This window comes from Cryptomeria japonica, chloroplast (assembly GCF_030272615.1).
Source record: "Cryptomeria japonica chloroplast, complete genome".
In the NCBI taxonomy this organism is placed as follows: Eukaryota; Viridiplantae; Streptophyta; class Pinopsida; order Cupressales; family Cupressaceae; genus Cryptomeria; species Cryptomeria japonica.
In genome coordinates this window covers 1-20,449 of record NC_010548.1, presented here as the reverse complement: position 1 = coordinate 20,449, position 20,449 = coordinate 1, and the positions used below count along the sequence as shown (strand labels likewise).

Here is a 20,449-nt window from a genome sequence, read left to right as displayed (position 1 = left end):
CGCGAACCCGAAAGAAAAAAAAATGATGTTAGATTCATTTCCTTTTCTTCTTGGATAAAGAAAATAAATTAGATTCAATCTCTTTAGAATTCAAGGGGGGGAAGTTAGAATAATAAAAAAAAATATAGATCCAAAAGTTCCTCAAATAGTAAACTACTGAAAACTTTTAATTAAAGATTTTATTACGAGAATGAATTAAGTAATAAAATCTTTAATCATTCTTAGAAAACTTCTATTCCTTTCTCTTTCTTCTCTTTCTTCTCTTTTTTCCGAATTGAAAAGAAAAGAAGTAGATACAATATCCAAAGTAAGTTATATGGCCAAGGGTGGAAATGTAAGAGTAACAATTACTTTAGAATGTACTAGTTGTACTCAAGATAGTGTTAATAAAAAATCACCGGGTATTTCGAGATATACGACTCGAAAAAATCGACGCAATACTCCTCTTCGATTGGAATTAAAGAAATTTTGTCCTTATTGTTACAAGCATACTATTCATGGAGAAATAAAAAAATAGATTGAATCTATCATTTTGACCCAGGAATAGAAATATATCAAAGATATTTTTCTATCTTTGTATTTTAACAAAATATGTCACTGTCAATATTTCTTTTCGAAATATTTTGAAAAAAAAAAGTATTTGAAAGGTTCATAAAACAAACTATGAATAAAATGAAGCCATCTTTTCGGAATACATCTCCCTCTTTTCGGAATAGATCTAAGCCATATTTTCGGAATAGATCTAAGCCATATTTTCGAAATAGATCTAAGCCATCTTTTCGAAATACATCTAAGCGATTTTCCCCAAATCAGCAGTCTTTTCGAAAACGTCTATCGACAATTCGGCCTGGAGAGCAAATCGATTATAAAAATATTAGCTTAATTAATCGATTTATTAGCGAGCAAGGAAAAATACTATCTCGCCGAACGAATCGATTAGCGTTGAAACAACAACGCTTAATAGCTAGGGCTGTTAAACAAGCTCGTATTCTATGTTTGATACCTTTTCTTTCTTTAAAATGAAAAGTAATTAGAGCCAACTTGCTCCTACATTTAATCGGAGCTGGGATATCTAACAATTCTATAAATAAAAAGGATTATTCAAAAATGAATAATTGAATTATCTAAGTGGGTCCAAATTCATTTTTGTATTGTCTCTAGTTTCCCGGAGAATTTCCCCGGGAGATTGGGTTTAACTATTTCATGACACAAGAATATTTTCTAACATCATAGAGAAGCAATTATTATTTAATACAGCTATTTGCGCAAGTGTTCTACGATTTGTAAGCAACTGCCTTTTGTATAAAAATTGTATGAATTTATTATAAGAAACTCCATTCGCACGGGATGCTGCATTAATCCGAGTAATCCACAAACGACGAAAATCTCTCTTCCGCTTTAGTCTATCTCGGTGAGCGGAAACTAAAGCTCTGCTCTTCTGTTGGTTAGCAACCCTAAAAAGTTTTGAATGGGCTCCCCGAGAGCCTGATACAAATGCAAGAATCTTTTTTCGACGTTTTTTAGCTATATATCCACGTTTAACTCTGGTCATTGAAGTAGATTCTTCATAAATGACTAATCTATTTTTTGATCAATCATTTTCTTGTTTGGTTTGTTAAGAATAAAACTGATTTTTCTAGTGTATAAAATATAGATTCCAATGGCTTTTGCTGCTCTAACCTTCCCAACCATAATTCTTTTCAGTTAGGCACCTTCCAAGTAGGCAAGGGATTGGACCTTGCATTTAAGTAAGAAAAAAAAATATATATATATAATGTATATATTTTTATGGATTTCTTCGTTTCTATGGTTCTTTCTCTAACGGCAAGGTCCTCTCTATACGCCGGAGCCCTAAGATATGAATTATTTGGTAACTTGTATAGTTTACCATCTCTAGCTCTACTCTTCCCCCCGAATTATCAAGTAAGAAAAACTTTAATAATAAGATTTATAGGTACAGTAACGACATGTAATTGTGAGAGTTGGCAAGGTAGCTGACCTTTTGTCCGTTCTCGCAGCAATAAAAACATAATCTCTTTATGTTTTTTCAATTTGCATTATTTCCTCGCTCAATGGATTGATGACCATTCGCTACCAATGAGGAAGTGCTTTTCATCCCACATCAAGGTGATTGGATTTGCACCAATGGAAACCATAAATTTCATCCCCGGTAAGAGTAGATGATAGATCTGTACTTTTTAACAGAAGGAAAGTTCTTCTTGTTAGAGCGATTTCCTGGTCCGTTTCAGCTTCTGATCTAAACGAGTCGCACATACACCCTGGCACATACTCCTTTACGCTGAGGGCATCCTCTAAGAGCAGGAGATTTTGTTCTATTTTCTATTGGCTGTCTCGCGTTTCTAATAAGTTGTTGAATAGTAGGCACTTTGAATTATATTTGAATTTGAATGGTTCGGATTGATCCTAACCAACTATATAAATGTTGAGATAAATGCTATGCCATTCAATAATTATTCTGTATTTTAATAAAGTAGTTACTACTTTATATGATTAAATAGTTCAATATTCCTATTGATCTATGCCGCCTTATAGATAGAATATATATCAATATCAATACATTTTTATTATCAGATAATTTACATTAATTGATCTAATAGATGTAGGATCCAACATTTTTTTCTTTTTTAATTAAATAGAACCCGGTACCCAAATCAGAATATCTTAAAAACAGAATTTTCTATGTAGTCCTATTCTATCATATAGAAATATAGTTTAATTCTATTTATTGAACTTATAATAAAGGTGGATATAGGCATTTGTATTTTATTTGTAAATGATAGTAAAGGAGAAATATTTATGTATGAAGTTCAATATCTAGATTTAGTACTTACAGAGAAAAGTGTTAGTCTATTTGAAAAAAATCAATATATTTTAAATGTCGATTCGGGATCGAATAAAACAAAGATCAAAAATTGGATTGAACTTTTCTTCAATGTTAAAGTAATAGGAGTCAATAGTTATCGGCCTCCGCAAAAGAAAGAAAAAAGAGGAAATAGAAAACAAATAATGAAGCATAGAATGCATTATAAACGCATGATTATTACACTAAAACCAGGTTATTCTATTCCACTTTTTCCTTCAAAAAAATTTATTTAATTTCAAACATGAACACCCGTTCGTACAGCACTTTTACTCCGGGCACACGTGATAAATCTCTATCAAGTTTTGATGGAAAAGTAAAATCTCATCCACAAAAGAAATTGACTTCCGGCCAGCATCGTTGTGGGAAAGGTCGTAATAATAGTGGAATTATTACCATACGACATAGAGGAGGAGGTCACAAGCGTCTGTATCGTCAAATTGATTTTCGACGGAGTGAGAAAAACAACATATTGGGAAAAATTGTAACAATAGAAAGTGATCCTAATAGAAGTGCATATATCTGTCTTGTGCACTACAGAGATGGTCAAAAGACATATATTTTGCATCCGAGGGGGATTATGATTGGAGATACTATTCTGTCCGGTCCAAGAGCTCCCATATCAATGGGAAATGCCCTACCTTTGAGTGCGGTTTGAATTATTAATTTACGTGATCGGAAATAACCGATTGGGTTTACAGCAAAACCTTAAAATCTATCACTGATCCAACTAAGATAGTTTGATGGGATCAACCCCAAAGGGAAACTGAGGATAAAGAGCAGCGGGTGATTGAGTTCAATAGTTTCTGGAATTATTGACTCCAGAGATATGATAATATGGAGAAGACTTAATTGTCTGAAGCAGAAACAACTAAGGTAAAGGAACCCTTGTTACGAAGAGAAAGACAAGTAACTCACATTTGATTTGATGGTCAAAGGCAGATTCGAAGCTGAACAGTGAAAATATTTTTATTTTTTCAAAAAGAAAATTTCTATTTCAAATGCCTCCTACGTTATCCGAGAGATGCGAAAGCATTAACGTAATTTGATAAAGTCATTCATTCTGAATGCTACATGAAAAAAGAACATAAGCCAGATGATGGAATAAAAAAACCTAGGATGTACAGAATAAGGACATAAGGAATTTAAAGTATCCCCTTCATTTGAAATTTATCTATAAAATAGATATATGTGTATATATATATTATATATATATATATATATATTGAGTATATAAATATTTATTCACATCCAGAAAGCTGTATGCCCTGAGAGAGGCTTGTACAGTTTGGGAAGGGATTTTTACAAATTAAAGGTCTACTTCAACCAATATACCTTTAGGCACGACTATACATAATGTCGAAGTACAAGTCGGAAAAGGCGGACAATTAGCTAGAGCAGCGGGTGCTGTGGCAGAATTGATCGCAAAAGAAGGTCGATTGACCACATTAAGATTACCATCTGGGGAGGTTCGTTTAATATCTGAGAACTGCTTAGCAACAATTGGACAAGTAGGCAACGTTAAATGGAAAAATAGAACTTTAAGTAAAGCTGGGTCAAAACGTTGGCTGGGTAAACGTCCTGAAGTAAGAGGAGTAGTTATGAATGCTGTGGATCATCCTCATGGGGGTGGTGAAGGAAGAGCTCCAATTGGCAGAAAAAAACCCCTGACCCCTTGGGGCTATAGCGCACTTGGAAAAAAGAGTCGGAAAAGAAATAAATATAGTGATGTTTCAATCCTTCGTCGACGTAAGTAAGAATAGTTGTAAATCCATTTTTTTTTCTATCAATAAAAAGAAAGGTAATTAACCATGGCACGTTCACTAAGAAAAAATACTTTTGTATCTAATGATTTGTTGAGTAAAATAGATAATCTAAATATGAATAAAGAGAAGAAGATAATAGTAACCTGGTCCCGGAGATCTGCCATTGTACCCGCAATGATCGGTCATACCATTGCTGTTCATAATGGAAAGTCACATTTACCCATTTTTATATCAAATGGTATGATAAACCACAAATTAGGAGAATTTGTACCTACTTCCATTTTCCAGGGACATGCGAAAAAGGATAAAAAATCGAAAAATGAAAAAAAAAAAAATTAAATTAAAGGAGAGAACCGAGAAAAAGGTATCGTTGTAAATAGTATACATTAATTCATTGGGGAGGATGAAGATGAAATTTATAAATAGGGCTTCGACTAGAAAAATACGAGCTGTAGCTAAACATGTACGTATGTCTTCTAATAAAGCCCGTAGAGTAGCTCATCAACTTCGTGGTTGTACCTATATGGAGGCACTTTCGATACTGAATTGGATGCCTCATAGAGCATGTTATCCCATATTAAAAGTACTTCGTTCTGCAGCCGCAAATGCATATCACAATATGGGTATAGATAAGGGCTTTTTATTTGTCCTTATGGCTGAAGTGAATGAAGGTCCTATTTTCAAAAGATTTCGACCTAGAGCTCGGGGACGCGGTTATCCAATACAGAAACCCACTTGTCATATAAGTATTACATTGGAGGATGTAACTGACTCTAACTCAATTATGGTAAAAAAATAGAAACAAAATATCCAAATAGATCGAAGCATAATCCATTTATGTCGCAAATATACTACTACTACTTGCAAAAAAGTACTTAAAAAAATATGTATGGGAAACAAAATAAATCCACTTGGTTTTAGACTTGGTTTTACGCAAAACCATTGTTCCCTTTGGTTTGAAGAAAGGGATTATTCCGAAGATCTTCGAGAAGATGAGAGAATATATAATTGTATTGAAAATTATGTACAACATATAAAAAGTTCCATAAATTCTAGTTATGGAGGAATTACACGTATAGAGATTCTGAAACAGACCGAATTGATTTCGGTAAATATATATATTGCATTTGTCGACTTGTTTATCGAAAAAAAGGGTCAAGAAAAAAAGAAAAAAAAAGATGACGAACAAGAAATTAAGCAATTAAGAAAGGAAGTACAAAATATGCTTGTACAAAGTATGCTTGATTCTGTAAACAGAAAACTTGTCATTTCTATAGAAAAAGTGGAGAAACCTTATAGAGAACCCAAAATTCTTGCGGAATATATTGCTCTACAACTAAAGGAGAGAGTTGAAATAAGAAAAATAATGAAAAAAGCTATTGAACTGGCTGAAAAGGCAGATGTAGAAGGTATTAAAATACAAATTAAAGGGCGTCTTAACGGAATTGAGAGAGCCCGAAAAGAATCGGCTATGCAAGGTAGAGTGCCCCTACAGACCCTTCGAGCTAAAATTGATTATTGTTATTATGCGGTTCAAACCGTCTATGGAGTATTGGGGATCAAAATTTGGATCTTTGTTTAAGATGAGCAATATCTTTCTCTAATCTAACCAATTAGAAATCTTAAATTCTATAACCAAATAAAAAAAATGAAACATCTTGGAGCAGTGCTATGCTTAGTGTGCGACTCGTTGAGATCAAGCTTTTGCTTCTTTTCTAAAATGATAGAAAACCCCAAATAAAAACAAATTGGTCTCTGGTATATTTGTTTTATATTAATTACTAAGATCCAATAAGCTAGTTATTTCAATATAAATAGTTCTATCAAATAAACGAAAGACTTTTTCCCACAAAGAGACAAACCTATATCTCTCGTAAAGATAAAAAGAGTCTTTGCTAATGCAAGAAAAGAAAAAGGGAAGGAAGGAGAAAAAGAAAAAATGAAATCTTCTTCCTTACAGTATTGTATGGTTCATAAATCACCCCCAAAGAGCAGTGTGATAAAGCATAAGAATTATCCTGATTATTTATAATCAGTTTATGAGCGAGAAAAAAAGAGCTTCGGATCAATGGAAACTAAGGAAATTGATTCCTGTAATAAATATAAATAAGAGCTCCATTGCAGAGGGTATGCCTAAGCAGCCATTTGAAAGCTATGGGAACGATGGAACCTGTGATTGCATAAGATCATCATATAGAAATCTGAATCATTCATTGGATAGGATGGCGAAATAAACCAATAAAGAATAAATTTCTTTGGAGTCCATAAGTCGACCCCAAATATCTTAGAGTTAATATTCGCCTGTAAGATACTTATTGGGCAGTACCGATATATAATAAAAGAGGTTTTTGTATTATCATATTATATACATATATATAATATATATGTGTAATGAGTCAATACAGATTTATTCCTAGGACCTCAATATTTAGAATCCAAATTTGCCATAGATTCTTCACAAGGAGCCGTATGAGAAGAAACTTTCATATCCGGTTCTGAAATAGAGATGGGATTCAAATAGTATTATACAACCATCGACTAGAACCCAAAAAGAACGAAATTTCGTCACCAACATAGGGGAAGAATAAAGGGAATATCTTCTCGGGGTAATCGCATTTGTTTTGGTAGATTTGCTCTTCAGGCATTGGAACCTGTTTGGATCACATCTGGGCAGATAGAAGCAGGACGACGAGCAATTACTCGCTATGCCCGTCGCGGCGTAAAAATATGGATACGTATATTTCCCGACAAACCTATTAGAACGAGACCTGCAGAAATACGTATGGGTTCGGGGAAAGCCAAGGGATCTCCAGAATATTGGGTATCCGTGGTCAAACCAGGTCGAATACTTTATGAAATAAGTGGAGTATCAGAGACTATAGCTAGAGCAGCTTTTCAAATCGTTGCGTATAAAATGCCTATACATACTAAATTTATTACTAGTTTGCGTAAATAATGCCGAACCAAAGAGATATTTCTGGCAGAAAAAGATTATTGAATTGATAAGAAATACTTTTTTTCTGCCGAGTTAACAATTCTTTTGGAGGAAATATGATTCAGTCCCAAACTTACTTGAATGTAGCAGACAACAGTGGAGCCCGAAAATTAATGTGTATTCGAGTGCTAGGAGCAGGTAATCGTAACACCGCTAATATCGGCGATATTATCATCGCTATAATTAAAGAAGCAGCACCTAATATGCCTCTGGAAGAATCAGAGGTAGTTAGAGCCGTAGTTATACGTACGTGTAAAGAACTTAAACGTAGTGATGGAATGATAATACGATCTGATGACAATGCAGCAGTTGTCATTGATCAGAAAGGAAATCCAAGAGGAACTCGAGTTTTTGGTTCAGTTACTGAGGAATTAAGAGAATTGAATTTCACCAAAATAATCTCATTGGCTCCTGAAGTATTATAAATACTGATAAATTATGTAGAAGTAATGTCAGGCATATTCCTAAAAAAAAGATAAACATGCCTTTATATTGAGCTTGTAAATTCTTAAGAATTAGTTCGCCATGGGTAATGATACTATTGCTAATCTAATGACTTATATAAGAAATGCTGATATGGTAAAAAAAAAAACAGTTCGAGTAGCAGCTACTATTATTACCGAGAACATCACAAGGATTCTTCTACGAGAAGGTTTTATAGAGGATGTTAGGAAACATCGAGAAGGTAAACAATCTTTTTTTGTTTTAACTTCAAAATCTAGGGGAAGGACGCAAAAGAGATATATAACCGCTTCAAAGCGTATTAGCAAACCTGGTCTGAGAATCTATTCTAATTCTCGAGAGATCCCTAAAGTTTTAGGTGGAATGGGGATTGCAATCCTTTCTACTTCGCAAGGAATAATGACTGATCGAGAAGCTCGACAAAAAAAAATAGGAGGGGAATTATTATGTATTTTATGGTAACTCCAAAACAAAAAGTAAATGCCTGAATTGCATTTTTGCTTCCAATAATTGGAATGCTGTCAATAATATTGACAAAAGATATTATTGATGATAGGAGTCAATAATGACTCATTATTGAGTGTTCAGTGTCAGAAATTTGGCTGACAAAAAAGGAATTCATTATAATTCAATGAATATTATTGAGTAGTAATAGCTTACAAAAAAAAGCTATTCATGTTTATTTTTCAATTAAAATTCTATTAAAATGTCTTTTTTCTTTTTTTTTATAATTAAATGATTCCTCTCTTTTAGAAATCAATTTCATAGTTAATAACTATGAATGTCATAGTTAATAACTATTCCTCCTTTTTTAATCACTGTAAAAAAACTAGGAGTCTAGTTAAAATGAGTACCAAAAAGAATTTTGTCACTGTTGAGGGTGTAGTTACGATAGCATATCCTAATGGTATGTTCTTAGTCCATCTAGATAACGATATAGATGTTTTAACGGTTGTATCAGGTAAAATTAGATATCGAACAATACGAGTAGTACCGGGAGATAGAGTGACAGTTGAATTACCTCTTTACGATTTAAGCAAAGGACGTATAATATATAGACATCCCGTCAAACGAAATGATGATGATGACTTTATATCTGCTACTGATCAATATTGAGGCCCATTAACTCTATAAACAAAAAAGAAAAAGATTTTAGCATTAAATAAAGGACTACAAATATGAAAATCCGTGCTTCTGTTCGCAAAATTTGCGAAAAGTGCCGCCTAATTCGTAGACGGAAACGCCTTCTTGTAATTTGTTACAATCCGAGGCATAAACAAAAACAGGGCTAATTCCTATTATATATCACGATAATAATTCTAAAAGGAATTTTGGCATCCAATTTAGAATTATTATAATATAAGAAATATATATATATATATTTCTTATATTATATTACTTTTTTTTTTACTTCAAAATATAAAAATTTATCAAAAATTATAAGAAGATTTGCGTTGTGTCAAAAAATACAAAAAAATTTGTGTCAAAAACTAGAAGAAAATATGTGCCACGTAGAGCTACAAGAAGATTTTTGCCACGTAAAACTAAACATCGAATACTGAAAGGAGTTATTTATGTTCGAGCAAGTTTTCGCAATACCATTGTTACTGTTACAGATACACGGGGGCAAGCGGTTTCTTGGTCTTCTGCCGGTGCTTGTGGATTCAAAGGTACAAAAAGACGTTCACCATTTGCTGCTCAGACTGCAGCAGCAAATGTTGTTGATACCTTAGTAAATCAAGGTCTTCTGAAAGAAGCAGAAGTTATGATAAGTGGCCCTGGTCCGGGGAGAGATACAGCATTACGAGCCATTGCTCAAAGTGGTATACAATTAAGTTATGTACGTGATGTAACTCCTATGCCACATAACGGATGTAGACCTCCCAAAAGAAGACGTGTATAAGAATTGAATAAATTGAAAGTGAAAGAAAGGATTAAATTATTTATTTGAAATAATATTATGAATCAGAATGAAATAGCAGTCTCAATGAAGATACCAGAATTGAAGTGCGTTGAATCCAGAACAGAGAATAAGCGTTTTCATTATAGTCGTTTCACTCTATCTCCGCTTCGCAAAGGTCAAGCTAATACAATAGGCAGCGCAATAAGAAGAGTTTTACTTGGAGAAGTAGAAGGAACATGTATCACACGTGCTAAATTTCACAATATATCAAACGAATATTCCGTAATAATAGGTATTGAAGAATCAATACATGAAATTTTGATGAATCTGAAAGAAATTGTACTTCGAAGTGATGCGTACGGAATTCGAGAAGGATCTATCCATGTTGTCGGACCAAAAAAAGTAACCGCTCAAGATATCATGTTGCCACCTTCTGTGAGAATAATCGATACTACACAACATATAGCTAACATAAACAAATCAATTACCTTAGATATATCATTACAAATTGAAAAAGGTCGCGGATATATTATTCAAAATCCAAATAATTACAATCCTAAGGATGAAATTTTTGCTATAGATGCTGCCTTTGTCTTTCCTATAGATGCTGCCTTTGCCCCTGTTCAAAATGTAAATTACAGTATTCACTCCTATTGGAGCGAAAATGAGACACAAGAAATTCTATTTCTTGAAATATGGACGAATGGAGGATTAGCTCCTAAAGAAGCACTTTACGAAGCTTCTCGGAATTTGATTGACTTTTTCCTTCCCTTTCTAAATGCAAAGGAAGAGAACAGCGATGGAACAAACAGTCTAAGCGACGATATTACTCCTTCCTTACCTATTTTGCATATATCGACTGATACGAAGAGAATAGCTTTTGATCAAATGTATATTGACCAATTAAACTTCTCTACTAGGGTATATAATTGCCTCAAAAAGGCAAATATAAATACAGTATCGGACCTTTTGAATTACAGTCGAGAAGATTTAATGAAAATAAAACATCTTGGGGAACAATCTGTCAAAGAAATCTTGGAATTTATACGAAATATTCAAATTGATTCACCGGGGAATCCGGTTTAGATTTCTAAGAGTTCTATTCAATCTCCCCATTCATTCCCTTCTTCTAAGTTCTTCTGGAATAAATCTTTTACCATTCTGTAACAATATTAGAAAATATTGGATAAAAAAATATATCTAGGGAGAGACCCTTTATCTTAAAGCAACGACTCCCTAGATATATAAACAAAAGATTTCCCTCCTCTCCTATATTAAGATATTCTAAATTAGATCAAATTGGAAAAGACCTAGAGTTAAAGATTCATCGATAGGTAACGTTGCCCCAATACCTAACCAAAGAGCTACTGCGGTACCGAATAAGAATACTGTTGTAGCTACTGGACGACGAAATGGATTTTGAAATTGATTCACATTCTCCAAGAAAGGGACTGTCAATAGTCCTGCAGGTACTGAAGCCATTAAAAGGACACCTAATAATTTATTAGGTACTGTACGAAGTATTTGAAATACGGGGAAAAAATACCATTCGGGTAATATTTCCAAAGGAGTTGCAAATGGATTTGCCGGTTCACCAATCATTGATGGTTCTAGAACTGCTAAACCTACGGTACATGCAATAGTACCAAAAATAACTACTGGAAAAATATATAAGAGATCATTAGGCCAAGCGGGCTCGCCATAATAATTATGTCCCATGCCTTTAGCTAATTTAGCCCTTAATACAGGATCATTTAAGTCAGGTTTCTTTGTTATTGGGATAAGTAGATTTTTATGAATGAATCTATCCCCCGAAAGAACCGGACATGTCAATTTTGATCATCCGGCTCGAGCACTAGTCGAAATAAAAATGATGAACGACGTATCGTTAGAATAAGTATAACTAAGAACTAAGAAGATCTGTAGTTAATTCATCATTTTCTTTTTTCGTATGCTCAGTATCCAAGTAAGCTCACAATCAATATGCCTTTTGGATCATCTTATTCCTTGTAATCTGTGTTTATCTCAACCCTCACAATTTTTTGCATACAAGGTATTGACTTGTTACTGATCTGGCCTTTTTCCTTCTTTAGACCCCTTCTTTTACTCCGATAGTTTACCCTATTGAAATGCAAGGGAAATGCATGCATTTTCATACTATGAAAAGGAAAGGATAATTTAAGTAATAAATTTTACTTAGTAATGCTATTACTATTACCTGGATCTCACGGAGCCTAATTCGGATTCGATCATAGAAATAACTCTCTTGGAAGACAACAAAGTGTTTGCCTTTTACCCAGGTTCTAAACTTCCTATTTTTGGAAAGAAAATTGGGACAGAGACACATTTCGATCTGAATCTTTATATGGCAGATCCTAAAATTGATCTGCACGGCCTAACCACTAGTTCAAGTCACACACTCCCATAATCCATTTTCTCCGTCTGAGATGAGTATCTACTTCAATTCTTTGTTATTAAATAAAGAATACTTAATAATTGAAAGGAGAAATCCGAGAAACATGCTTTTCGCGGCAATGATATATCGTAATAATAATAGGCTTTGAATACTGATTCAAAATGTATATTTCCTTTTTATAAAGGACCTGAAATACCTTGCTTGCGGATCATTAGAAAGTGCATTAACATAAATACTGCAGTAAGAAGGGGTAATATGAAAGTGTGTAAACTATAAAAACGGGTCAAGGTAGATTGACCCACACTAGCACTTCCGCGTAATAACTCTACCAAAGGAGTTCCTATTAACGGAATGGCCTCAGGCACACCGGTCACTATTTTGACCGCCCAATAACCAATTTGATCCCAGGGCAAAGAATAACCGGTTACACCGAAAGATACGGTTAATACGGCTAGAATTACACCCGTAACCCAAGTTAATTCGCGAGGTTTTTTGAACCCACCTGTTAAATAAACGCGAAATACATGTAAGATCATCATTAAAACCATCATACTTGCCGACCATCGATGGACCGATCGGATTAGCCAACCGAAGTTAACTTCAGTCATTATGTATTGAATAGAGGCAAAAGCTTCTAGAACGGTGGGACGATAGTAAAAAGTCATAGCAAAACCGGTAGCTACTTGTACCAAAAAAGAAGTCAGTGTGATTCCCCCTAGGCAATAAAATATATTCACATGGGGAGGAACATATTTACTAGTGATATCATCCGCAATCGCCTGAATCTCGAGACGCTCTTCGAACCAATCGTATACTTTATTGAGATAGGTAAACTCAAATTCCCCCTCTGAAAACCGTATATGAAAATTTCCTTTCATACGGCTTAAACAAGAACACCTAAATACTTTTTTGAAGAAAGTACATTGTTTGTAAAATACAAAATTTCATTTCTTTGTATGAAGGAAGAGGATTGAGAATAATCCATCCTTTCCTACAATAAGAAGGAAAAAAACTTCATAGTGATAATGCTCAAATTTCAAGTTGGCTCATTCTTATGCAAAATAAATCGCTATAGGCCTTTTGAACGATCTTTTATCCTATTCGTGGTATAAATCACCTAGAGAACAACTAGTATGGACGATCAATAGGAATTATCTTGTCGAGATCTCAATAGATGAATAAATCTAAACCTCAGATTTTCATTTCACCCCGATGATTTTTTGAATACTCAGAAGGTTTTATGGGTTATAACCTTCCCATTTCATTGTTACTCACTTAATGAAATATACTAACTAATAAAAATAAAAACTGGAATACTATCTCATTCTTTAGTCAGCATTAGTATAGTTCTTTCAAATTATTGATGAGAAGCTTGGTCACGAGGTCTTAAAAACAGGCATAAACCATAGTTCAGATTTTCTTGAATATATTATATACCTCGTGCTCCGGATATTAACTATTAGAGCAATATCTAACGAGATAGGAGGACCATCTTTATTTTATAAAGACAACAGATCGGTTTTCTGTACTAGAATAGAGATCAATTTTAACAAGTCGCACACCCATAATTCCAAAAATCCTTAGATAAAAGTAATTACACGATCAAACTACCAGAACGTAATAACCTAAAAATGAAAGCTATTCAAAATTCTGCCTTCCTTAGTTCTTTTTCTTTTGGATGAACTTGGGATCCGGGTGGATCCTCTAGTTTTTCTAGACCCAACTAACTGGAATTCCGTCTAATAAAATGGAAGAATTATAAATCTCCAAGATAATACATAAGAATACTGCAAATAGGGCCATTGCAATGCCCATAAAAGGAGTAGTTCCCCATCCGGGAGCAACTTTACCGGATTCTGTATTAAGTGGTTTTAAATAATCTCCTACAGTAGTTCGTATTGGTCCGGTTTTGGAAGTATCATCAATGGTCTGTGTAGCCATAAAAACAATAGTATTGGTTGAGATCTAATTAACTTTGTATACTATTATGTATATATACATACATAGGATTACCTACCAATGGAAACTGCAACCTTAGTCGCTATCTCCATATCTTGTTTACTCGTTAGCTTTACTGGTTATGCCCTATACACCGCCTTTGGGCAACCTTCTGAACAACTTCGAGATCCTTTTGAAGAGCACGAGGACTAGTTGAAAAAAAAAATGACCTTCCCGATCGGGAAGGTCATTTTCTCTTTTTTTATTATAAGTAAGAAGGAGGATTAGAAAAATAGAAAATTATTTCCCCCCTCTATCCGGAACTTTGGGGGGTTCTCGGAAGAAAATAGCGAAAAAAATTATCCCTAAGGTCGAAACCAAAAGGAATGTATAAACCAATGCTTCCATAGATTCGATCGTAGTTTATAATTAATAGAGATAGCTTTCGTACTAATTACAACATTTTCCATAAAAAAAGTGGAATCAAAATCTTTTGATTCCCGAGACGCCATTTCTCACTATTGCATTAACGAACGGAGCAATACCATATTATACCACTTGTCTTTTAGTAGTTGGATCTCCCAGTTTTTGGAATGCCCCAAATTCTACTTGAGCATCCAAATCCGGATCAATACCGGCAAAAACATCTCTGAATAGAGTTCTAGCACCATGCCAAATATGTCCAAAAAAGAAAAGAAGAGCAAATGTAGCATGCCCAAAAGTAAACCAACCCCTTGGGCTACTCCGAAAAACACCATCCGATTTCAAAGTAGCACGATCTAACTCAAAAATTTCACCTAATTGTGCGCGTCTAGCATATTTTTTGACTATAGCAGGATCACCAAAACTAACTCCATCAAGTTCACCACCATAGAACTCAACAGTTACACCTACTTGTTCAACACTATATTTTGATTCTGCTCTCCTAAAAGGAACATCGGCTTTCACAATTCCTTCTTCATCTACTAGAACGACTGGAAATGTTTCGAAAAAGGTAGGCATACGACGTACAAAAAGCTCATGTCCATTTTTATCTTTGAAAATAGGGTGTCCTAACCAACCAACAGCAATTCCATCTCCATTGTCCATTGCACCCGCCCTGAATAACCCCCCTTTAGCTGGATTATTCCCAATGTAATCATAAAAAGCAAGTTTTTCGGGAATTTTTGACCAAGCTTCTGATAGACTCAGATTTTCAGCCAGACCGGCACGAACTCGTCGATCTATTTCTTGTTGGAAGTATCCCTGATCCCACTGGTAACGAGTAGGACCAAATAATTCGATCGGAGTGGTTGCGGAACCATACCACATTGTTCCGGCCACAATGAAAGCTGCAAAAAACACAGCAGCAATACTACTGGAGAGGACAGTTTCAATATTCCCCATACGTAATCCTTTGTATAAACGTTGGGGAGGACGAACACTGAGATGGAATAGACCTGCTAATATACCCAATATACCTGCTGCAATATGATGAGAAGCTATTCCTCCCGGAACAAAAGGATCAAAACCTTCAGCTCCCCATGCCGGATTTACAGGCTGTATTTTTCCAGTTAGTCCATAAGGATCAGACACCCATATTCCAGGGCCATACAAACCCGTTACATGAAACGCTCCGAATCCGAAACAAGCTGCTCCTGAGAGGAATAAATGAATTCCAAAAATCTTAGGCAAATCTAAAGAAGGTTTTCCTGTACGGGAATCACAGAATACGTCTAGATCCCAATATACCCAATGCCAGATAGCTGCTAAAAAGCACAAGCCAGAAAACACAATATGTGCCCCGGCCACACCTTCATAACTCCAAATACCTGGATTAGATCCGGTTTCTCCGGTTATACTCCATCCACCCCATGAATCCTTTATTCCTAAACGAGTCATAAAAGGTATAACGAACATACCTTGTCTCCACATTGGATCAAGAATAGGATCGGATGGATCGAAAACTGCTAATTCGTAAAGAGCCATCGAACCGGCCCATCCAGAAACTAGAGCTGTATGCATTATATGCACAGCGATTAACCGGCCAGGATCATTCAACACGACGGTATGGACACGATACCAAGGCAAACCCATGAAAATACCCCTTTATCAGAAAAAGTAGACACTATGTAACTTTCTCGCATTAGAGACAGATTATGCTATGGAATTATACCTTTGTCTCAAAGGTGAACATCTATCTATTAATAGAACAGTTTCAAAAAATAGAATTGAGAAGCGGATATATTTTATCATTTATATGTATCAATATACAATGTGGTAATTGGTCCCATTTGTTTTGTATCAAACAAAGTAAAGTAATTAATTACTTTACAAAACACCCAATGAATTAGGTATTTTACGAAGAAAGGCACGTCCGCTTATTTGGTCCTATCACTCATTTGATCTTATAATCTATCTTTGTAATAGAAAAAAAAAGACTATTTAATATACTTTTAATATGATAATCAACTTTGATATGATAATCGACAGCTTACCCTCTTTTTTAGTCCCTTTGGTGGGCTTGTTTTTTCCAGCAATTACAATACTTTTTCTTTTTTTCTATACTCAAAATGACGAAATTTTATGAATCTGATCAATATATCACATAGATGCATTTTTTATAATATGAGATAAAACCTTGTTTAAATAGATCTAAATAGATATTTTTCTTTATTTAGATCTATTCATATATGATAAATAACAAAAAATGTAAATGTATATGGTATCATATGTATGAGACATATTCATACAGACCCGTGTGTGAAAGAATAAGTCTTTCTTACTTCTACTTCAAAATATGTTTATATACATTTGAATAGAGAGATTCGTATTTTTATTTGACTGATACAATGAAGTATTATTTTGATAGTCAATAAGTTAAGGACAAAATTTCCATGTTAAAAAAGAGAAGACAAAAAAAATAACATGGAAAAAGAAGAATATATATATATATATATTCCCTTTTTTTTTTTTAAATGCTTATATGTATATGGCTAGTTTATTAATATAGCCGATTTATGAGAATGACTTCGGGGTGGGAGTCAAAATTTGTTCAATCCCTCAAATTAAATAGGACGCAATTTGTTATGAATCGTCGATCCAAATGGCTCTGGATAGAACCCATAACAGGGTCTCGAAAAATAAGCAATTTTTTTTTTGCTTGTCTCCTCTTTTTGGGTTCACTAGGATTTTTTGTGGTCGGAATTTCAAGTTATCTTGGTAGGAACCTGATACCCTTATTGTCATCTCAGCAAATACTTTTTGTGCCACAAGGAATTGTGATGTGTTTTTATGGGATTGCAGGTCTGTTCATTAGCTCTTATTTGTGGTGCACTATTTTGTGCAATGTGGGTAGTGGCTATAATAAGTTTGATGAAAAAGAAGGAGTTGTATGCCTTTTTCGCTGGGGATTTCCCGGAAGAAATCGTCGTATTTTCCTTCAATTTCGTATGAAGGATATTCAGGCGATCAAAATGGAAGTTCAAGAAGGTCTTTTTCCTCGTCGTGTTCTTTATATGGAAATAAAGGGCCAACAAGACATCCCCTTAACTCGTACTGAAGAAAATTTGACCCTGCGTGAAATGGAACAGAAAGCTGCCGAATTAGCCCGTTTTTTGCGCGTATCCATTGAAGGATTTTGAAATGAGGGGGGAAAGTCTTCTTAATATACAAATTGATAGATCTCGTATCAGTAGATACCAAAAAAAGTTTTGACATAACATTTGTCTGGGGGGAAAGACCATATAGCCAGTATATTTCCACCAACACGAAATGTTACTTATGGAACCATACCGATATTCTTTGGCAGTTCGCAAACACTCCATATCATTCTTTATCTATTAGAAAACACGGGTATAATATCTTAAAAGAATACAATGAAGTAGATGACTATTGTTTTTTACACCTTTTTTTACATATGCGCCCGAAATATTATCATCTCCTCTATGTACCAAAGAGTCCAGAATTGAACTTCAATTTTCATTTATTTGCCACTCAAATTGAAGCGACTCTTCGGGTCAAGAGTTAAATAAGAAAACAATAAATAGAAAATGAGTTCGGATCCAAGCAATTTTCAAGGATTGATCCTTCCTTTTTTTACTCTACTTCTCAGTCGGAACAAACCATCTTTCATCCGAAAGATATTTTCTTTCAAGGTCGAAGAATTACACAAAAGATCATTCTATGGATCTCATACCTCGTTCTATAATTCGTACTTTGTTCAGATTTTGGACAGAGCTAACGAGTCAATCGAGCTCGTTAGCGATTCACGAATTGGAAGTCGCCAAATATAAAACATTCGCTTCTCTACAATATCTTACATGTTTAATAGTATTGCCTTGGGCAATTTCAATTTCATTACAGAACAGTTTAGAATCTTGGGTTACAAATTGGTGGAATACTGGTCAATCAAAAAAAATTTTTGATTATTTACAAGAAGAAAACGCTATAAGAAAATTTGAAAAAATAGAAGAACTATTCCTGTTAGAAATAATGGTGAAAGATTATTCAGAAACGCCTTCACAAGATATTCGTGTAGAGATGCAGAAAAAGATGATCCAATTGGTCAAAATATATAATCAAGATTGTATCCACATCATCTCACATTTATTAGCAAATCTAATAGGTTTGGTTCTTCTAAGTGTTTGTCTCATTCTGGGTAAGAAGAAACTTGGCATTCTAAATTCTTGGATCCAAGAAGTCTTCTACAGCCTAAGCGACACAATGAAAGCTTTTTCTATTCTTTTAGTAACCGATCTATGTATTGGGTTTCATTCGCCCCATGGTTGGGAACTGATGATCAATTGGATCTTCGAAAATTATGGATTTGCTCATAACGAACGAATAATATCTGGTCTTGTTTCAACTTTTCCAGTCATCTTAGACACAATTTTCAAATATTGGATCTTCCGCCGTTTAAATCGTATATCTCCTTCACTTGTAGTAATTTATCACTCGATGAATGAATAACCAATGGTTTCTCCCCCATTTGACCCCCCCTCTTTTTTACTTTTTTTAGGGCGATACTTCTTATTTTTTAGCTTTAGGTTTAATATAGTAGCAGAATTGCAGGCAGGTAACTATGATAGTTACCTACCACCATTTTATTTAAAATAAAAGAATTGTAACAAAAAATTGAACTATGCAAAATAGAAAAACTTATGATGACTGGGTGAAAAAGTGGATAACTCAATCAATTTCCGTCTTAATAATGATAGATATAATGACTCGCACATCTATTGCAAATGCATATCCCATTTTTGCACAGCAAGCTTATGAGAATCCTCGAGAAGCAACTGGGCGTATTGTATGTGCAAATTGTCATTTGGCTAAAAAACCTGTGGAGATTGAAGTTCCACAGTCCGTGCTTCCTGATACCGTTTTTGAAGCAGTTGTTAAAATACCCTATGATAAGCAAATAAAACAAGTTCTTGCTAATGGCAAGAAAGGGACTTTAAATGTAGGAGCTGTTCTTATTTTACCCGAAGGTTTCGAATTAGCTCCTCCGGATCGTATTTATCCTGAGATTAAGGAAAAAATAGGTGATCTTTATTTTCAAAACTATCGTCCCAATCAAAAAAATATTCTAATAATAGGTCCTGTTCCTGGTCAAAAATATAGTGAAATTGTATTTCCTATCCTTTCACCAAATCCCGCTACTAATAAAGCAGCTCACTTCCTGAAATATCCCATATATGTAGGTGGTAATAGAGGAAGAGGACAAATTTATCCCGATGGGAGCAAAAGCAACAATACAGTCTATAACGCTTCAGCAACGGGTAAAGTAAGTAAAATTGTGCGTAAAGAAAAGGGTGGATATCAAATAACTATTGATAATCCATCAGACGGTCGACAAGTGGTTGACTTTGTACCTCCGGGACCGGAACTTCTTGTTTCAGAAGGCGAATTCATCAAGGCGGATCAGTCGTTAACGAATAACCCTAATGTGGGTGGATTTGGTCAGGAAAATGCAGAAATAGTACTTCAAGATCCTTTACGTGTTCAAGGTCTTTTATTATTCTTAGCATCTGTCGTTTTAGCACAGATATTTCTGGTTCTTAAGAAGAAACAATTTGAGAAAGTTCAATTGGTCGAAATGAATTTTTAG

General features: G+C 34.4%; 26 protein-coding genes across 26 annotated transcripts. All coding sequences in view use genetic code 11, as the record gives it.

The window, feature by feature from the left end:
* The first annotated feature begins 316 nt into the window (after positions 1-316).
* rpl33 (ribosomal protein L33) lies at positions 317-517 on the top strand. Its single transcript has one exon. It carries the CDS (start codon positions 317-319, stop codon positions 515-517), a length of 201 nt encoding a protein of 66 aa, YP_001806655.1.
* Positions 518-672: 155 nt separating this feature from the next.
* On the top strand, positions 673-1,023 carry rps18 (ribosomal protein S18). Its single transcript has one exon. The coding sequence runs from the start codon at positions 673-675 to the stop codon at positions 1,021-1,023; it is 351 nt and encodes a 116-aa protein (YP_001806654.1).
* A 178-nt stretch (positions 1,024-1,201) lies between these two features.
* rpl20 (ribosomal protein L20) lies at positions 1,202-1,552 on the bottom strand. The gene has a single exon. The coding sequence runs from the start codon at positions 1,550-1,552 to the stop codon at positions 1,202-1,204; it is 351 nt and encodes a 116-aa protein (YP_001806653.1).
* Positions 1,553-2,272: 720 nt separating this feature from the next.
* Positions 2,273-2,386: within the span that the record gives for rps12 (ribosomal protein S12), a trans-spliced gene. Coding sequence (YP_001806652.1) covers positions 2,273-2,386 — 114 coding nt within the window.
* Positions 2,387-2,817: 431 nt separating this feature from the next.
* Positions 2,818-3,117, top strand: rpl23 (ribosomal protein L23). Its single transcript has one exon. It carries the CDS (start codon positions 2,818-2,820, stop codon positions 3,115-3,117), a length of 300 nt encoding a protein of 99 aa, YP_001806651.1.
* An 8-nt stretch (positions 3,118-3,125) lies between these two features.
* rpl2 (ribosomal protein L2) lies at positions 3,126-4,638 on the top strand. The gene is made up of 2 exons: positions 3,126-3,528; positions 4,208-4,638. Exons 1-2 carry the CDS (start codon positions 3,126-3,128, stop codon positions 4,636-4,638), a joined length of 834 nt encoding a protein of 277 aa, YP_001806650.1.
* A 54-nt stretch (positions 4,639-4,692) lies between these two features.
* On the top strand, positions 4,693-4,986 carry rps19 (ribosomal protein S19). Its single transcript has one exon. It carries the CDS (start codon positions 4,693-4,695, stop codon positions 4,984-4,986), a length of 294 nt encoding a protein of 97 aa, YP_001806649.1.
* A 79-nt stretch (positions 4,987-5,065) lies between these two features.
* Positions 5,066-5,446, top strand: rpl22 (ribosomal protein L22). The gene has a single exon. It carries the CDS (start codon positions 5,066-5,068, stop codon positions 5,444-5,446), a length of 381 nt encoding a protein of 126 aa, YP_001806648.1.
* A 90-nt stretch (positions 5,447-5,536) lies between these two features.
* Positions 5,537-6,229, top strand: rps3 (ribosomal protein S3). Its single transcript has one exon. The coding sequence runs from the start codon at positions 5,537-5,539 to the stop codon at positions 6,227-6,229; it is 693 nt and encodes a 230-aa protein (YP_001806647.1).
* An 89-nt stretch (positions 6,230-6,318) lies between these two features.
* Positions 6,319-7,603, top strand: rpl16 (ribosomal protein L16). Its single transcript has 2 exons — positions 6,319-6,327; positions 7,193-7,603. Exons 1-2 carry the CDS (start codon positions 6,319-6,321, stop codon positions 7,601-7,603), a joined length of 420 nt encoding a protein of 139 aa, YP_001806646.1.
* Positions 7,604-7,698: 95 nt separating this feature from the next.
* rpl14 (ribosomal protein L14) lies at positions 7,699-8,067 on the top strand. Its single transcript has one exon. It carries the CDS (start codon positions 7,699-7,701, stop codon positions 8,065-8,067), a length of 369 nt encoding a protein of 122 aa, YP_001806645.1.
* Positions 8,068-8,167: 100 nt separating this feature from the next.
* Positions 8,168-8,566, top strand: rps8 (ribosomal protein S8). Its single transcript has one exon. The coding sequence runs from the start codon at positions 8,168-8,170 to the stop codon at positions 8,564-8,566; it is 399 nt and encodes a 132-aa protein (YP_001806644.1).
* A 384-nt stretch (positions 8,567-8,950) lies between these two features.
* Positions 8,951-9,220, top strand: infA (translation initiation factor 1). The gene has a single exon. The coding sequence runs from the start codon at positions 8,951-8,953 to the stop codon at positions 9,218-9,220; it is 270 nt and encodes an 89-aa protein (YP_001806643.1).
* A 62-nt stretch (positions 9,221-9,282) lies between these two features.
* On the top strand, positions 9,283-9,396 carry rpl36 (ribosomal protein L36). Its single transcript has one exon. It carries the CDS (start codon positions 9,283-9,285, stop codon positions 9,394-9,396), a length of 114 nt encoding a protein of 37 aa, YP_001806642.1.
* Positions 9,397-9,608: 212 nt separating this feature from the next.
* rps11 (ribosomal protein S11) lies at positions 9,609-10,007 on the top strand. The gene has a single exon. It carries the CDS (start codon positions 9,609-9,611, stop codon positions 10,005-10,007), a length of 399 nt encoding a protein of 132 aa, YP_001806641.1.
* Positions 10,008-10,064: 57 nt separating this feature from the next.
* rpoA (RNA polymerase alpha subunit) lies at positions 10,065-11,093 on the top strand. The gene has a single exon. It carries the CDS (start codon positions 10,065-10,067, stop codon positions 11,091-11,093), a length of 1,029 nt encoding a protein of 342 aa, YP_001806640.1.
* A 198-nt stretch (positions 11,094-11,291) lies between these two features.
* Positions 11,292-12,433, bottom strand: petD (cytochrome b6/f complex subunit IV). Its single transcript has 2 exons — positions 12,426-12,433; positions 11,292-11,781 (listed from the first exon to the last, which is right to left on the bottom strand). The coding sequence occupies exons 1-2, from the start codon at positions 12,431-12,433 to the stop codon at positions 11,292-11,294; spliced, it is 498 nt and encodes a 165-aa protein (YP_001806639.1).
* Positions 12,434-12,599: 166 nt separating this feature from the next.
* petB (cytochrome b6) lies at positions 12,600-13,989 on the bottom strand. Its single transcript has 2 exons — positions 13,984-13,989; positions 12,600-13,241 (listed from the first exon to the last, which is right to left on the bottom strand). The coding sequence occupies exons 1-2, from the start codon at positions 13,987-13,989 to the stop codon at positions 12,600-12,602; spliced, it is 648 nt and encodes a 215-aa protein (YP_001806638.1).
* A 147-nt stretch (positions 13,990-14,136) lies between these two features.
* psbH (photosystem II protein H) lies at positions 14,137-14,364 on the bottom strand. The gene has a single exon. It carries the CDS (start codon positions 14,362-14,364, stop codon positions 14,137-14,139), a length of 228 nt encoding a protein of 75 aa, YP_001806637.1.
* A 78-nt stretch (positions 14,365-14,442) lies between these two features.
* On the top strand, positions 14,443-14,574 carry psbN (photosystem II protein N). The gene has a single exon. It carries the CDS (start codon positions 14,443-14,445, stop codon positions 14,572-14,574), a length of 132 nt encoding a protein of 43 aa, YP_001806636.1.
* Positions 14,575-14,661: 87 nt separating this feature from the next.
* Positions 14,662-14,769, bottom strand: psbT (photosystem II protein T). Its single transcript has one exon. The coding sequence runs from the start codon at positions 14,767-14,769 to the stop codon at positions 14,662-14,664; it is 108 nt and encodes a 35-aa protein (YP_001806635.1).
* A 141-nt stretch (positions 14,770-14,910) lies between these two features.
* psbB (photosystem II 47 kDa protein) lies at positions 14,911-16,437 on the bottom strand. Its single transcript has one exon. It carries the CDS (start codon positions 16,435-16,437, stop codon positions 14,911-14,913), a length of 1,527 nt encoding a protein of 508 aa, YP_001806634.1.
* Positions 16,438-16,819: 382 nt separating this feature from the next.
* On the top strand, positions 16,820-16,930 carry psaI (photosystem I subunit VIII). The gene has a single exon. It carries the CDS (start codon positions 16,820-16,822, stop codon positions 16,928-16,930), a length of 111 nt encoding a protein of 36 aa, YP_001806633.1.
* A 499-nt stretch (positions 16,931-17,429) lies between these two features.
* ycf4 (photosystem I assembly protein Ycf4) lies at positions 17,430-17,984 on the top strand. Its single transcript has one exon. The coding sequence runs from the start codon at positions 17,430-17,432 to the stop codon at positions 17,982-17,984; it is 555 nt and encodes a 184-aa protein (YP_001806632.1).
* A 541-nt stretch (positions 17,985-18,525) lies between these two features.
* cemA (envelope membrane protein) lies at positions 18,526-19,311 on the top strand. The gene has a single exon. The coding sequence runs from the start codon at positions 18,526-18,528 to the stop codon at positions 19,309-19,311; it is 786 nt and encodes a 261-aa protein (YP_001806631.1).
* Positions 19,312-19,483: 172 nt separating this feature from the next.
* petA (cytochrome f) lies at positions 19,484-20,449 on the top strand. Its single transcript has one exon. It carries the CDS (start codon positions 19,484-19,486, stop codon positions 20,447-20,449), a length of 966 nt encoding a protein of 321 aa, YP_001806630.1.